The sequence below is a fragment of the Chrysemys picta genome, chromosome 21, assembly GCF_011386835.1.
Source record: "Chrysemys picta bellii isolate R12L10 chromosome 21, ASM1138683v2, whole genome shotgun sequence".
NCBI lineage: Eukaryota > Metazoa > Chordata > Testudines > Emydidae > Chrysemys > Chrysemys picta.
The window spans coordinates 21726285-21740498 of NC_088811.1; the positions used below are offsets into that span (position 1 = coordinate 21726285).

At 64.2% G+C, this 14214-nt stretch overlaps 1 protein-coding gene across 7 annotated transcripts in view; it reads left to right on the forward strand.

Annotated features, from left to right (window-relative positions):
- Positions 1-14214, forward strand: part of HSPG2 (heparan sulfate proteoglycan 2) — a 171952-nt gene that overhangs the window by 105669 nt on the left and 52069 nt on the right. For 4 of the 7 annotated variants that reach the window (XM_065574961.1, XM_065574963.1, XM_065574960.1 and 1 more), the window contains exons 49-57: positions 1793-1957; positions 3116-3226; positions 3920-4020; positions 4990-5170; positions 6472-6531; positions 7657-7779; positions 8626-8778; positions 10807-10949; positions 12241-12321. In XM_065574961.1, the coding sequence (XP_065431033.1) occupies positions 1793-1957; positions 3116-3226; positions 3920-4020; positions 4990-5170; positions 6472-6531; positions 7657-7779; positions 8626-8778; positions 10807-10949; positions 12241-12321 (1118 nt within the window). The remainder of the gene's footprint in view (positions 1-1792; positions 1958-3115; positions 3227-3919; positions 4021-4989; positions 5171-6471; positions 6532-7656; positions 7780-8625; positions 8779-10806; positions 10950-12240; positions 12322-14214) is intronic. The other 3 variants (XM_065574964.1, XM_065574965.1, XM_008169794.4) reach the window with 1 other exon arrangement.

Below are 14214 nucleotides of genomic sequence, written 5' to 3' on the forward strand. Positions count from 1 at the left end.
AGCGAGGCTTGGCTGGAGTTCAAACCTGCGCCAGGCTCCCAGCAGTATGGCTGGTGCAGTTCTCAGGTCCGGCTCTCCCCCGCAGGCAGAGGGCTGGTTCCTGTGCCCTGCAGGTGAGAGAGAGGTGGCTTGGGGTGGTTTTGCCGCTCACTGTCACAGTCCAGACCCATTTTGACATGCTCTCTGCTGAGGGTCACCCTGGAGAAAGTTCACTCCAGCGGTGAGGCCGGGCTGGGGAGTCCCATGGGGAAAGAGGCTCCATGCTGCTGTTTGCAGATTGATTTGTTCCTACCCCCATCGCTGCCAAGGAGAGGCCCCGGGACATGCCAGAGGCACCTGTCCTGTGTCTGAGAAGAGGGTTACCCCGCCCGGTTGTTGGGTGAACTCTTCCTACGCGCTTCCTGCACACACTCCCCAAGGACATTAACCTGGGGGGGGGTGGGGGGGGACTTTAATGATTCCTCCCAAGGCACATTGCGGTGATGTGGGGAGTGTGAATACAGGGCACTTGGAGCACTGGAGGGCTGTGACTCTGGGCTCAGGTGGCTGCAAGGGGAGCAGGCAACTCCCAGACCACGGGCCAGAATCCCTAGCATCCAGCCCCTCATCCCTGCCTCTGCCCCGTCAGCAGGGGTGTCACGGAGTCCCCGGGCGATGCTCGGGAACTGCTCCCCACAAAGCCAGTCAGGACTTTGGGGAGCCTCCTTTCCCTCGGAGCAGACTGTCTTCAGAGCAAGAAGCTCACATGGCTTCACCTCCTGGGTCTCTCCTGGGAGCATTCAGCATATGCCCCTCCGTGCGCTTCCCACAGCGAGTCTGCCCCAGCGGGGTCCTAGGGAAGCCAGAAGGTCCTGCACGCACCCCCACTTCGCAGTCAAACGTGACTCTCAGCCAGCCAGTAAAACAGAGGTTTATTAGATGACAGGACCTCGGTCTAAAACAGAGTTTGTAGGTCCAGCGAATGGGACCCCTCAGCCGGGTCCATTCTGGGGCCCAGCGAGGCAGACCCCCATCTGTCCTCTCTTCCAGTCCCCAGCTAGCTCCAAACTCAAAACCCCCTCCAGCTCCTCCTTCTCTGGGCTTTTAGTCTCTTTTCCCGGGCCAGGAGGTCACCTGATCTCTTTGTTCACCTTTAGCTATTTCCTTGCAGGGAGGAAGGGCCCTTTGTTGCCCAGGGAGACGGAGTGTCAGTGATTTATGCACACTGGCCTTTATCCCACCACCTAGAGATTTAAGAAATGCATAGGGGAAACTGAGGCACCCACACAATATTCAGAGGAAACATTAAGAACAGTCCCACTTCGTCACAAGGGGTCAGCAGAGAGATGGGATCCAGCCGGGAGCTGGGAGAGGGATGAGCCCCTCAGGGCGCAGGTGGATACGACCCCTCGCTCCACAGCCCTGGGGAGGCCCAGTTGGTGGGTGCAGAGCAAGGCATGGGTGGATACGACCCCTCACCCCACAGCCCTGGGGGGCCCCGTTGGTGGGTGCAGAGCAGGGCGTGGGTGGATACGGCCCCTCGCCCCACAGCCCTGGGGGTCCCCGTTGGTGGGTGCAGAGCAGGGCGCGGGTGGATACGGCCCCTCGCCCCAGAGGGCCCCGTTGGTGGGTGCAGAGCAGGGTGCGGGTAGATACGGCCCCTCGCTCCACAGCCTCAGAGGGTCCCTTTGCTCTCACACCAAGAGAGTTCCCATGTGGGGGGGCAGCGGGCACAGCACAATTGCTGATCCCGCCCCTATGAGTCTGATGCATCTCCCCAGAATGACTGGCTCCCTCTCTCCTCTCCCCACAGACCGAGCCCCTTTCGTGGTACGAGTCCACCCGCCAAAGACCACGGTCTCACAGGGGGGTGAGGTGACCCTGCGCTGCCAGGCCAGCGGCAGCCCGCCCTACTACTACTCCTGGTCACGGGAGGATGGGCGCCCTGTGCCCAGCACTGCCCAGAGCAGACGGCAAGGTAACGGTGTGGCCAGGCGTGGAGAGAACAACGAACGTTAGGAACCAGGCACTTCCCCTCCACTGAGGCCGTGGTTGCACTGCGGAGGCTATGGCCGCCTAGCTGTGGTGACTGGCTGTGCCTGCGTAGCTCGTCATATAGCTGGAAGGGTTTGTCCGTCGCTTTGGGAACTCCCTGAGCGACGGCTGACAGAGGCATTCGTCTGTCGACGTAGCTGTGTCTACCAGGGTTGGGCTGGCATAGTACAACGCTCAGAGGTGTGGATTTTCACATCCCCGAGCACTGTAGTTATGTCGACCCAAGTTATAAGTGTAGACCAGCCCTAAAATGCAGCTGCTTCTGGGGTGGGGCAATATATCCATTTATGCAGAGATCCCTCTCCTAACACTGGGATCCCGCTGTCTCTGGGGTGGGACATGGTAGCTATTTATACAGTCACACTGCAATGCTGTAGGACGGGAAGGGAAGGAGAATCCGGTGCCCACATGCCACTGCAGGGTCACTGTGGGGAGCGGGTTTGATGGCGGGTTTACCATGATTAGTACTGGTGTTGGCAGATGCCCAGACCAATGGGGGAAGGTTTGAATCAGCAGGGAAATGGGGGCAGGACAGGGGTCCAGCCCTAGGTCCCACAGACTCAGGGACACATTTGGTTGGGGCCAGCCATTCTGTCGTTCAGCCTGCCCAAAGATGAGGAGACAACAGGGAGTCCAGGAGGGGTCAGATCAAGACACCCCGATCTGGTGTAAATGCAGCCCCTTGAGGCCTGAGCAGGTCAGGAGCTCGGATCGATGTTCCTCCAGCTGCACAGCCGCAAGGGAGAGCACCCCCCATGGAATGACCTAGCACCACGCGGGGGTCTATGCTGACTCGGGCGCATGTGCTCCTCCCAAATCACCAGCCTGAGCATCTCGGGTGTTCTTCAGAGCTCTCCGGCCAGACGCGGCCCCAGGCCAGCCCTGCCTAGCTGGGTGCTGGGGCCACAGCTGGGGAGCTGTGCCCAGTGTCTATAAGCAGTGGGGTGGCAGAGATAGGGTCTCCCTGCAAGCTCCTCAGGCCTGGGGATGTTCTCCCTGGCTGCCAGAGGGCCCCTCTGTGCACACGCTCAGCCCGTGGTGGGCCATGTGTGGGTCTCACACGTCCTTTGTCCCGCCCCAGGTGAAGAGCTCCACTTCCCCAGCATCCAACCCTCTGAGGCTGGTGTGTACGTCTGCACCTGCCGCAGCCTGCAGCACAGCAATGCCAGCCGGGCGGAGGTCGTTGTCACGGGTGAGAGGCTCCGGGCTCGGCCTGTGGGTGGGAGGACGCTGCTGAGACCAGGTGGGCCTGTGCACTCTGCGGGGCCCTGGCTGGGAGGTGACACCCTCCTTCCCTGGCAGAGCCGTTGTCATGGTGGCTATGCCCTCAGCGGTGGTGGGATAGAGGCAGAGCGAGTGGCACTGCTCCGCCCAGGCAGCCAGGGCAGGGTCGATGTCAGAGCCTCATACCCCATCCACCACCAGCCCCTCAGGCCTGGGCAACAAGATGGGCTCCTATGGGCAAGGCCCAGGGGTGGGCAGGGCCTGGAGCCCAGGGCCTGGAGTCTGGGGGGTGAGCGGAGTCTGCCTGGGCTCAGGGGAATGGACAGGTCTTCCTGAGGCTGGGCAGGATCTGCGTGGGGGCCAGGGGGTGGGCAGGGCCCATGGGATGGGCAGGGCATGGGGGCCAGGGGGTGAGCAGGGCCCAGGGGGAGGGCAGGGACTAGGTTGGGATGAGGAGGCCTCAGAGAGGAAGAGCCAACAAGAAAACCTGAACTCAACCCTCCCACCCCAAGCTCTGCTCCCTGTTGCCCTCCTTCCCCTGCCTGGCCCTGACCCCAAGGCACCATTTGCCCCTGGTGGCTGGGCCCTGGAGCTGCCGTCCTGCTGTCCGTGGCCTGCAGGGTGTGCCGGGCAGGAGTCTTATGTCTCCCTGTCGGTGCAGAGGCCCCCAGCAAACCCATCACGGTCACCGTGGAGGAGAAGAGGGTCCAGAGTGTGAAGCCTGGAGCTGACGTCACCTTCATCTGTACGGCCAAGAGCAAGGTGAGAGCAGGGCAGCTGCCCGGGGCTGTGGGAGCAGCGAGATGGGCTGGGGGTGGGGGAACGAGAACTGCTGCTCCAGACACAGCACAGACCCGGGCAAGGAACCTGAGGGCCTCCTGCAGTGCCTGGAGTGGCGCCGCGAGGCCCTGGCCAGTGATCGGGCTGGTTGTGCCAGGTGCTGCACATCTAGCAAAGAGCCTGTGCCCCAGAAAGTTTGTGCTGGAAAGTCGATGGGAGCCGAGCGAGCGGCTGGCGGTCCTGTGACTGCTTGGTCCGCATGGCGCTTGTCATTGTTTAATGTGGGGTGAAGCCGAGGGCGGGCACGGCGCAGACGCGGGCTCTGAGGGCAGCGCAGATGGCTGACAGCTGCCGGGTGGTAACACAGCCAAAGCGCTGTGCCCACGTTTGAGATAATGGGCAGCTGGCATGGCACATCCGCTGGAGCCCACACACCCAGGGAAGTCAGGGAAACAAGGCCCGTTCACCCCAGCTTAGAGTCTGACCAGGGCGCGATTCCCAGGTGGTGCCAGCAGGAGAGAGCCCGGGTTCCCCACGGCGAGAGGAGATGACACCTGCTCACCCTGCGCTTTGCCCCTCCCATTGGGGCCTCCCAGCTGCTCCATCCCAGGAGGGAGCAGAGTGACTTGCTGACCTGGGCCTGGGGTCTGACAGTCCCTGAGCAGCCAGGCAGGGAGCCACCCTCCTGATGCTGCCGAGCGCAGCCCAGGGGACGCAGCCTTCCCTGCCTCTGACTGTCTTCAGTGGTATCTGGGTGCCACTCCTGCGCTCTGCCATCCCCTGCAGTGGCCCTAGCCCTGGCGGGGTGTAGGGAGGGGAGCAGGTTTATTGGCTAGGTGGGGATCGACCCCATGTTGCCCTCCCCAAGGAGCCCACCTAGAGCCGGCTCCCTGGGGTGGGGGAGGGTGGGCTCACGCCCTCCTCACAGCTGTGTCCCCTCTGCTCCCGCAGTCTCCGGCCTACACACTGGTCTGGACGCGCCAGAACCACGGCAAGCTGCCACGCCGCGCCATGGACTTCAACGGCATCCTCACCATCCGCAACGTGCAGCCCGAGGACGCCGGCATCTATGTCTGCACCGGCTCCAACATGCTGGACATGGCTGAGGGCACGGCCACACTGCACGTGCAAGGTGCGGGCAGCCCTGAGCTCCCCCTGCACGCCCCATTGCGCCCTCAGGGAGAGCCAGGCCTGGGTTAGTCAGGCGGAGGCAGTTAGGGAGAGCCTGGCTGCTGGCGCCCAGTGTTCACCAGTTCCCAGGAGCCACCCCTGCAGTCCTGAGGCCACCCTCTGCCCAGGACAGTGCCCCCCGATGTGACCTTCTGCTAGCCAGGCTCCCCACTCTGCCCTGGGGGTGCTCGCATTGTTCTGTGGCTCCCACCCCCACCCTGTGGCACTTTCCCTGGCACGAGCAGTGCCCACAGTCAGTCCCCATTCCGTCCTTCTCTGGTTCCATGGTCGGCAGGATGTGCTGGCGCTGCCCTCGCTGGGTGGGTTTTTAATGGGGATGTTCCCCACCGGCTGGGTGCCCGCCATTGGCCTTTACAAAGCCGGATTCGTTCTGGGCGGAGGGGAGAGCTGCATGGGGGGACATGACCATTGAAAAGTTGCACCTGACTTAGGCTAATGCCCCTTCCCCCAATTTCCTCCTCAAACTCTCATGCAGAATCTGATGGGAATAGTGTCAGGGTTTAGGGTCAGCTTAGGGTGCTGGGAAAGCAAAGTGGAACCCTAATCAAATAGGGTTGGGGGGGTCGAAGGGAAGCTGTTCCAGTTTGGGTTTAAGCACTGACTCTTTGCCGCTGCTGCATGGGAACCAGAAATCAAGAAAGCCAGTTTCTTTGTCAAGATGAGAGAAATACGGGGCAAGAGAAGCTAGGTGTAAAATTCCTACCGTGTCCTGTCTGGGCCAAGCAACACAGGGTCGGAAGCTTGGGCTTGTCTCTGTGTTCAATCTGATTTTGGACCCTGCCCCTTTAGTATCACTGCAGGAGGGCTGAACTGCAAGGAAAGATGGTTTGTAGCTAGGGCACCTGGCTGGGACTCAGCAGATCTGCATTCTTTTCCTGACTCTGCCACAGGGTGTGTGTGACCCTGTGCAAGTCATGGAAGCTTTGTGCCTCAGTTTCCCTTTTTTGGGAAAATCAGGAAAATGATCCTTCCTTACATCCTAGAGGAGCTAAATTCATCCACATTCGGGAGGTGCTCGGGCACGGCAAGGATGGGGGTAGAGAAACACCGCCTCGGCCCCTCCCTGGGCACAGAAACCTGACTTGCTGGCTGGTGCCCTCCGGCTGCTCTGCAGCGTTTTGTGAGCTGAGAACAGGCCCGGCACTGGGTGCTGCCGTGCTCCAGCAGGTCCCCGCATGGAGGGGCACAGGCAGCACTCAGTTTTCACGTGGGTTGAAACTGAAAACTGTGATTTGTTTGCAGCCCCTCCTAAGACTCAGATGTTTTATGGACCCATCGAAGTCATGGAAGGCCACAGACCCTGTAAGTTGGCCTGGTGCTGCACGCCCAGCGCTGTGCCGTGGGTTCCCACTCGCTCGCTCTCCCCCGCAGCATGGCAGGGTGGCGTTGCTGCTCTTTGTGCCTCTCTGCCCCATCCCCCCCGTGCGAGTGGCGGGTGGGGCCTCCGGGGGAAGAGGCTGAGTGGGGACCTTGGGTCAGAGCAGGGGGAGGTGTCTCAGGATGGAGCACGGGGCCAGGGCCCACAAAAGGTTAATCCGGCCCTGAGGATACCACACCTGGGGCAGCCCAGTTCCTCTGTCCTCAGTACTCAGGGCTGGAGGCGGGGTTAGACACCAGAGGTCAGTGATGTGGACTGGGCTCCTGAGTGGCCTCTTCTCCTGTGAGTGGCGCTGGGCTGGAGATGGCACAAATGCCAGCAGGGGCAGGAGTCGGAGCGGGTTGAGTGTTTGGGGCTCTGGAACCTGCCTGATGTCAGGCTTCCTGGCCCCTCGTCTCTCTGAAAACTGGCCCGTGGCACAGCACTGCACGGCGCAGGGGAGTGATACACCAGTCAGGGTTCACTGTCCTGGGCCCATCTGCACTGGGCTCCAGGGAGAGACCCCACCTGCCTTGTCCTTTGCCTGCATGGGGGGCTTCAGGATTGTTTTCTTAACATCCCACAAGCTGCTCCCCACGCTGGCCCAAGGGGCAGCAATTTGGTCACAAACTGGGGGATCCCAGCCAAGTCATTGCAGGTGCCAAGACCCAGGCTCTCAGCTGTACTCAGCACTTGAGGGAGACACTCAGGGAGTCAGTTCTGGATCCCTAATTCTCAGTCCTGGCCCTGGGTGCTGGTTAGAGCAACCTAGGGCCTGCTCTAAACTGCACACTTGGCTGTGGTCCATTATGGACCATACACTGTGTTCCAGGGCAGAACAGAGGCTGCCCGGCCGGGACATGGCCTCTGCTCTGTCTTCTGTGGCCGGCGTTACTGTAGATGGGAGCTGGGAGGCCACAGGTAGGCCAGGCCTGGGGCCCATACAGCCCTGAAGCGCCCTGAGTAGGCAGCAGGTCTAGGAGACTGGAGCCCCCTGCAGCCCCTACCACAGGGCTCTGGAGGTTTCCTGCCAGTACAAAGTAATTAACCCGCCATCCATCTTGCCGCAGCTGCCACTGCCGTCCTGCCCACGGCCACCATCGAGCCAGCACAGCTGACGGTCCAGCCAGGCCAGCCGGCTGAGTTCCACTGCATTGCCACCGGGAGTCCCCCACCCACTGTGGAGTGGATCGGTAGGTGCAGCAGACCCGCTTCTGGCCGGGCGGGGAACACTGGGGGAGCAGTCAGCACTTCCCCATCCCGGCCCTACCTCCTGCCTGCCGGGGTTCTGTGTTCACCTGGTCACTCGGAGACCCAGGGCTAGGACGAGGCAGATGGAGGAGACGAGAGATGCTCTGCAATCCACTAGACTAGATCCCATTGACAGTGGCCTGTGGCCATGGGCGGCAGGTATCGAAGACCAGGAGATGCTAAGCCTCCCGTAACCCAGGCCATGGCCCCGCCCATGCTCTGCCTTCGCTCCCCCTCTCCTGGAAGCTGCAGGGGGCTCTGCTCCAGCTGGCAGCCAAGGGCTGGGGCGGCTAGGCTCGGGCCGGGGATCCTCCAGCCACGGGGGGCTCAGGGCTGGGGGGGGGCCTCAAGCAGAAGGGGCAGGGCTGTGGGCTAGCCTCCCTGAATGGGGGTTCACCTGCTGCCCATGCCTGTGGCTGCATCAGCAGGAGACAGAGGGGTTTGAACATTAGAGGGGGATCCCCAGCCCCTCCCACTTGAGCCAGAGTCGCTCCATCAGCTTTGGGTAGGCGGCAGGCTGCTGTAGTCACTGGGGCTGTTCACTAGATGGCAGCATGCTCACATGTACCCCAGCATGTTTCAGTGACGGGCTCCAGCATGGGCTGCTAGGAGCTATTCTCTGGGCCCCTGGCAATGCGTGGCCAGGCTGTGCTGTGCCAGGCCGGCCATGGACTGTGAGCCCGGCTGCTCTCTGGGCCCCTGGCCAGGGTGAGGCAAGTTGTGCAAGGCTGGGGTGCTGAGAGACAGGGCATTAACTGCTGTATCTCTCCTGGCCTGGCTCCCTGCAGGAGGGCAGGCTGGTGTCATGTCTCGCAAGGCTGTGATCCAGGGAGGGACCCTGCGCTTCCCCGCTGTGGAGCCCTCGGACGAGGCGGAGTATCTGTGCCGTGTGCGTAGCAGTGCTGGGCAGCACGTGGCCCGGGCCTTCCTGCAAGTGCACAGTACGTACACTGCGGCGGTTGCTGCCTGCCCTGGCCCAGAGATATATATGGAGCTATATCTATCTCAGAGAACTGGAAGGGACCTCGAAAGGTCATCGTATCCAGCCCCCTGCCTTCACTAGGCAGGATTAAGTACTGATTTTGCCCCAGATGCCTAAGTGGCCCCCTCCAGGATTAAACTCACAACCCTGGGTTTAGCAGGCCAATGCTCAAACCACTGAGCTAGCCCTGTCCAGCTCTGCACCCCTAGACCAAAGCAGCTGCAGTAGGACCCCAGAAGCAACCCTTGCTCTCGCTGGCTGGGGACCCCACCTGACGCTGGCTCCACACACCAAGCGCTGCACAGGCTCCAGCAGTTTGGCCTCTTAGCATGGGCAAAAGCAGCAGCAGTGGGAGCAGGGGTGCAGGATGGACTAGTGGTTAGAGCAGGGACATTTGAACCTTCTGGTAAGGGGCAGTCAGCGTGTGCCATGGAGAGCGGGGGGCGGGGGCAGGGGCAGGGATGGGCGGTCAGTGTGTGCCATGGAGAGCGGGCGGTGGGGGCAGGGATGGGCGGTCAGTGTGTGCCAGGGCCAGCGCGCAGTTACGCTCAGGGGCGGGCGGAGTGGGGGCAGGGACGGGCGGTCAGCGCGTGCCATGGAGAGCGGGCGGTGGGGGCAGGGATGGGCAGTCAGCGCATGCCATGGCCAGCACGCGGCGGGAGCAGGGACGGGCGGTCAGCACGTGCCATGGCCAGCGTGCGGTGGGGGCAGGGACGGGCGGTCAGTGTGTGCCATGGAGAGCGGGGCGCGGGGGCAGGGATGGGCGGTCAGTGTGTGCCAGGGCCAGCGCGCAGTTACGCTCAGGGGCGGGTGGAGTGGGGGCAGGGACGGGCGGTCAGCGCGTGCCATGGCCAGCACGCGGCGGGGGCAGGGACGGGCGGTCAGCGTGTGCTATGGAGAGCGGGCGGTGGGGACAGGGATGGGCGGTCAGTGTGTGCCATGGAGAGCGGGCGGCGGGAGCAGGGACGGGCAGTCAGCATGTGCCAGAGCCAGCGCATGGCGGGGGCAGGGACAGGCGGTCAGCGTGTGCCCTGGAGAGCGGGCGGCGGGGGCAGGGACGGGCAGTCAGCGTGTGCCAGAGCCAGCGCATGGCGGGAGCAGGGACAGGTGATCAACGTGTGCCCTGGAGAGAGGGTGGCGGGGGCAGGGACGGGCGGTCAGTGTGTGCCATGGAGAGCGGGCGGCGGGGGCAGGGACGGGCGGTCAGTGTGTGCCATGGAGAGCGGGCGGCGGGGGCAGGGACGGGCGGTCAGTGTGTGCCCTGGAGAGAGGGTGGCGGGGGCAGGGATGGGCGGTCAGCGTGTGCCCTGGAGAGCGGGCGGCGGGGGCAGGGACGGGCGGTCAGCGTGTGCCATGGAGAGCGGGCGGCGGGGGCAGGGATGGGCGGTCAGCGTGTGCCCTGGAGAGCGGGCGGCGGGGGCAGGGATGGGCGGTCAGCGTGTGCCATGGAGAGCGGGCGGCGGGGGCAGGGATGGGCGGTCAGTGTGTGCCATGGAGAGCGGGCGGCGGGGGCAGGGACGGGCGGTCAGTGTGTGCCATGGAGAGCGGGCAGCAGGGGCAGGGACGGGCGGTCAGCGTGTGCCATGGAGAGCGGGCGGCGGGGGCAGGGACGGGCGGTCAGTGTGTGCCATGGAGAGCGGGCGGCGGGGGCAGGGACGGGCGGTCAGTGTGTGCCATGGAGAGCGGGCAGCAGGGGCAGGGACAGGTGGTCAGCGTGTGCCAGGGCCAGCGCGCAGTTATGCTCAGGGGTGGGCGGAGTGGTGGAAGGATTGCAGGGTGGGACGCTGTGCCAGGCTGACAGGTTGCTGAGTGTCCCGGTCTCACACTGGGCCTCCCCCGCTGGCTGCAAAGGGTGGAGAGGTGCCATGGGGAAGGGCAGAGCGGGGTGGGAAATGGGTGGCATCACATTTGCCAGGCTGGCTCTGCTGTGACCCAGCTAGAGCTCTCACGGGACCTCCCGCAGCTCTAACCCACTGGCTGTTTGCAGCTGCCAGCATGCCGCAGGTGCAGGTGAGCCCGGAGCGGACAGAGGTGCAGGAGGGCAGCACGGTGAGACTGTACTGCAGGGCTGCCGGCTCCCCCACCGCCACCATCACCTGGGAGAAGCAAGGGGGCAGCCTCCCACCCCAGGTAATGTCCCCAGGCCTACAGACCTTCCGGGGGTGGGGCAGGGCTGTGGGGCGGAGTGTGTTGGGGGCATAGCCACTTTGGGGGGGAGGGGCATAGGGTGCCAGTGATTGCACTGTGGGGTCTTGCAGTTTGAGAGCGCCAGGGTACAGAATGCTCAGAGTTGGGACATGGAAACTGAGCAGATTGGTTTGGGGGTGCCACGGTTTAGGGGTGCTGTGGGTTGGGGGTGTTTTTCCCCGCAGATTGGGAAGGGTCCCATGGGTTGGGGACCGGCAGGTTTGGGGTGATGCCGTGGGTTGGGGCGTGGGGCCAGGCAGGTTGGGGATGGGTGCCGTGGGTTGGGGCATGGGGGCAGGCAGGTTGGGGGTGCCATGGGTTGAGGCGTGGGATCAGGCAGGTTGGGAGTGCCAGGGGCTGGGGCGTGGGGCCTGGCAGGTTGGGTGTGCTGTGGGTTGGGGCGTGGGGCCAGGCAGGTTGGGGGTGCTGTGTGTTGGGGTGTGGGGCCAGGCAGGTTGGGGGTGCTGTGGGCTGGGGCGTGGGGCCAGGCAGGTTGGGGGTGCTGTGGGTTGGGGCGTGGGGCCTGGCAGGTTGCGGGTGCTGTGGGTTGGGGGCCCAGCAGGTTGGGGATGGGTGCCGGGGGCTGGGGCGTGGGGCCAGGCAGGTTTTGAGATGGGTGCCGTGGGTTGGGGCATGGGGCCAGATAGGTTGGGGGTGCCGGGGGTCCAGCCGGTGACGCTGGAGCGGAAGCTCTCCATAGGGTTCTTTTCGTGTCTCTTCAGAAGCTGCCTCTTGTCCGTTTCTCGGGCCGTGGGGAACCCGGCAGGTGTGTCCTTGGGGGACGGGGTGTGGCTGGATAGCAGCCAATGGGGCTGCGGCCTCCACCCCAACAAGGCCAGCTGCAGGCAGCCCACTGGTTCTCCCAGGCCCTGGGTAGGGACCTCGATTGGCAGGGGCCTCCCCCACTCGGCCAGAGCCAGAGCCCAGTCCAGCCCTGCCCCCCGGGCACGCGCCCCATGTCTTAGGGGCAGGAGCGCAGGCAGCAGGGCTGGCCCCATGGGCAGGGGCTCGGGCTGTGTCTCAGTGCCTCTGGGCCGGACCTAGGGGTCTCAGGGCTTTGTTGATGGTGCCAGCTCCCAGCCCTGTTCCCACGAGGGAGCCGCTTTCCACTGGACAGGTCGGTCACAGGAGGGGCCTTGCAGACTCTCATGCCCGGCCACAGTCATGCACGCGGGCACACACACCCCCCACTGGCTGCTGTCGCTCTGTCACTTTGCCGCCCTCTCTCTGCCAGGCTCTCTCTGCCTACGGTTTCCTTCACTTCCAAGGCACCAGCCTGGAGGAGATACAGCAGCGGGTCCAGGAGCTCTGGCAGGTAGCTCGCTTGCTCTTGTGCTTGGCATGGCTGGCTGGGCTGGGCACCGGCTTCCTGCTTTCCCCTGCCGGTTCTGCCTGATGGCTCTTCCTCCCTCGCTGGCCCGGGGTGCTGGGGGTCACAGCGTATGGGCAGCCCAGGCCCAGGGAGCCGCTCTGAGCTCCAGCACAGAGTGCCCCAGCCATGAGTTCATGGGCGCAGCTGCGTCCTGAGGAGGGGGGTGGTTTGGCCCCTGTCCTGGTACCACCCAGCCCAGGCTGTCAGGAGATCCTTGCTGTGCCGTGGGTTAGCCCAGGAGAGCCCGCTGACACCCGCAGCAGAGGCCCGAGCCCCAGCACAAGCAGGATGCAGCTCACATGCCCAGGCTCCCCCCTCTCACCTTCCGGCCCCTCTGAAGGGAGCCACGCTGGGTCCCCTTGTGATGGGATCATAGGGTTGCCAACTTTCTAATCGCACAAAACTGAACACCCTTCTCTGCCCCCTGCTCACTCCATCCCCCCACCCTCACTCACTTTCCCCGGGCTGGGGCAGGGGGTTGGGGTGCAGGAGGGGGTGAGGGCTCCGGCTGGGGGTGCAGGCTCTGAGGTGGAGTCGGGGATGAGGGGCTTGGAGTGCAGGAGGCGGTGTGGGGTGTGGGCTCTGGGAGGGAGTTAGGGTGCGGGAGGGGGTTCCGACCTGGGGCAGGGGGTTCAGGGTGCGGTCTCCAGACAGGTGGTGCTTACCTCAGGCGGCTCCTGGAAGCAGACAGAATGGCCAATTCCTAGGTGGAGGGGCGGCAAGGGGACTCCATGTGCTGCCTGTGCCTGCAGGTGGCACCCCCACAGGTCCCTCTGGCTGTGGTTCCCGGCCAATGGGAACTGCAGAGCTGGTGCACAAGGTGGGGGCAGTGCGCGGAGCCCCTGACTGCTCCAGTGCCTAGGAGCCAGATATATCGGCTGCTTACGGGAGCCCCGTGGAGCCAGGGCAGGCCGGGAGCCTGCCTTAGCCCCGCTGTGCCGCCGACCAGACTTTTAGTGGCCCAGTCACCGGTGCTGACTGGAGCCTCCAGGGTCCCTTTTCGACTGGGCATTCCGGTCGAAAACCGGATGCCTGCCAACCCTACAGGATCACCGGGGTACACCCTGGAATTTGGGCAGGGCCGTCCTTAGACATACGCAGCTGTGTAGGGCACCAAATTGCCCCAAATTTCATGGTGCCCTAGGCAGCTGCATGCTGCATACGCGGCAGCCCCAGCCTCAGCGACCAGCTCTATCCCTCGGCCAGCCCCCATTGCAAGGGGCAGGGCCGTCCCTGGGGGGTGTGGGGCCCCGGACAACGCCCTCCACCCTGCCTCTTTATCCTTCTCCCCTGCTCCGCCCCTGGCCCGCCCCCATTCCACCTTTTCCCCCAGAGACCCCGCACTCACCAGCAGCGGCGGGAAGTGGAGCAACCTGGCCCCAGCCTGCTCTACTTCGTCAGCTCCCAGCCATGGCACTCCGCTTCCCGCTGCCGGTGAATGTGGGGAAAGGATCGCCCCGCGCACTCACCAGCGGCAGGAAGCGGAGAGACGCGGCCCCAGCCCACTCCCTTGTCCCGGCCCCAGCCATGTCTCTCAGGTTGGGGAAAGGACCGGCGGCAGGAAGCAGAGCGCCGCGCCTGGGAGCTGGCAGAGTAGAGTGGGCTGGGGCTGGGCTGCTCTGCTTCCCGCCGCTGCCAGTGAGTGGGGGATCCCTTCCCTCAAGCCCCCTCCCCCAAGCAACACGGCTGAGGCCGGAGTGAGGGAAGCAGAGCAGGCTGCTCCCGGCCCTCTGCTAATCCCTTGGGCCACTCTGGGTCTGTGGGGCCCCCAAAAGTGGCCCCCCACAGCTCCTGCCTCCCAGTCCTTGGGGGAGAAGCCTGGGGCCCCACACAGCC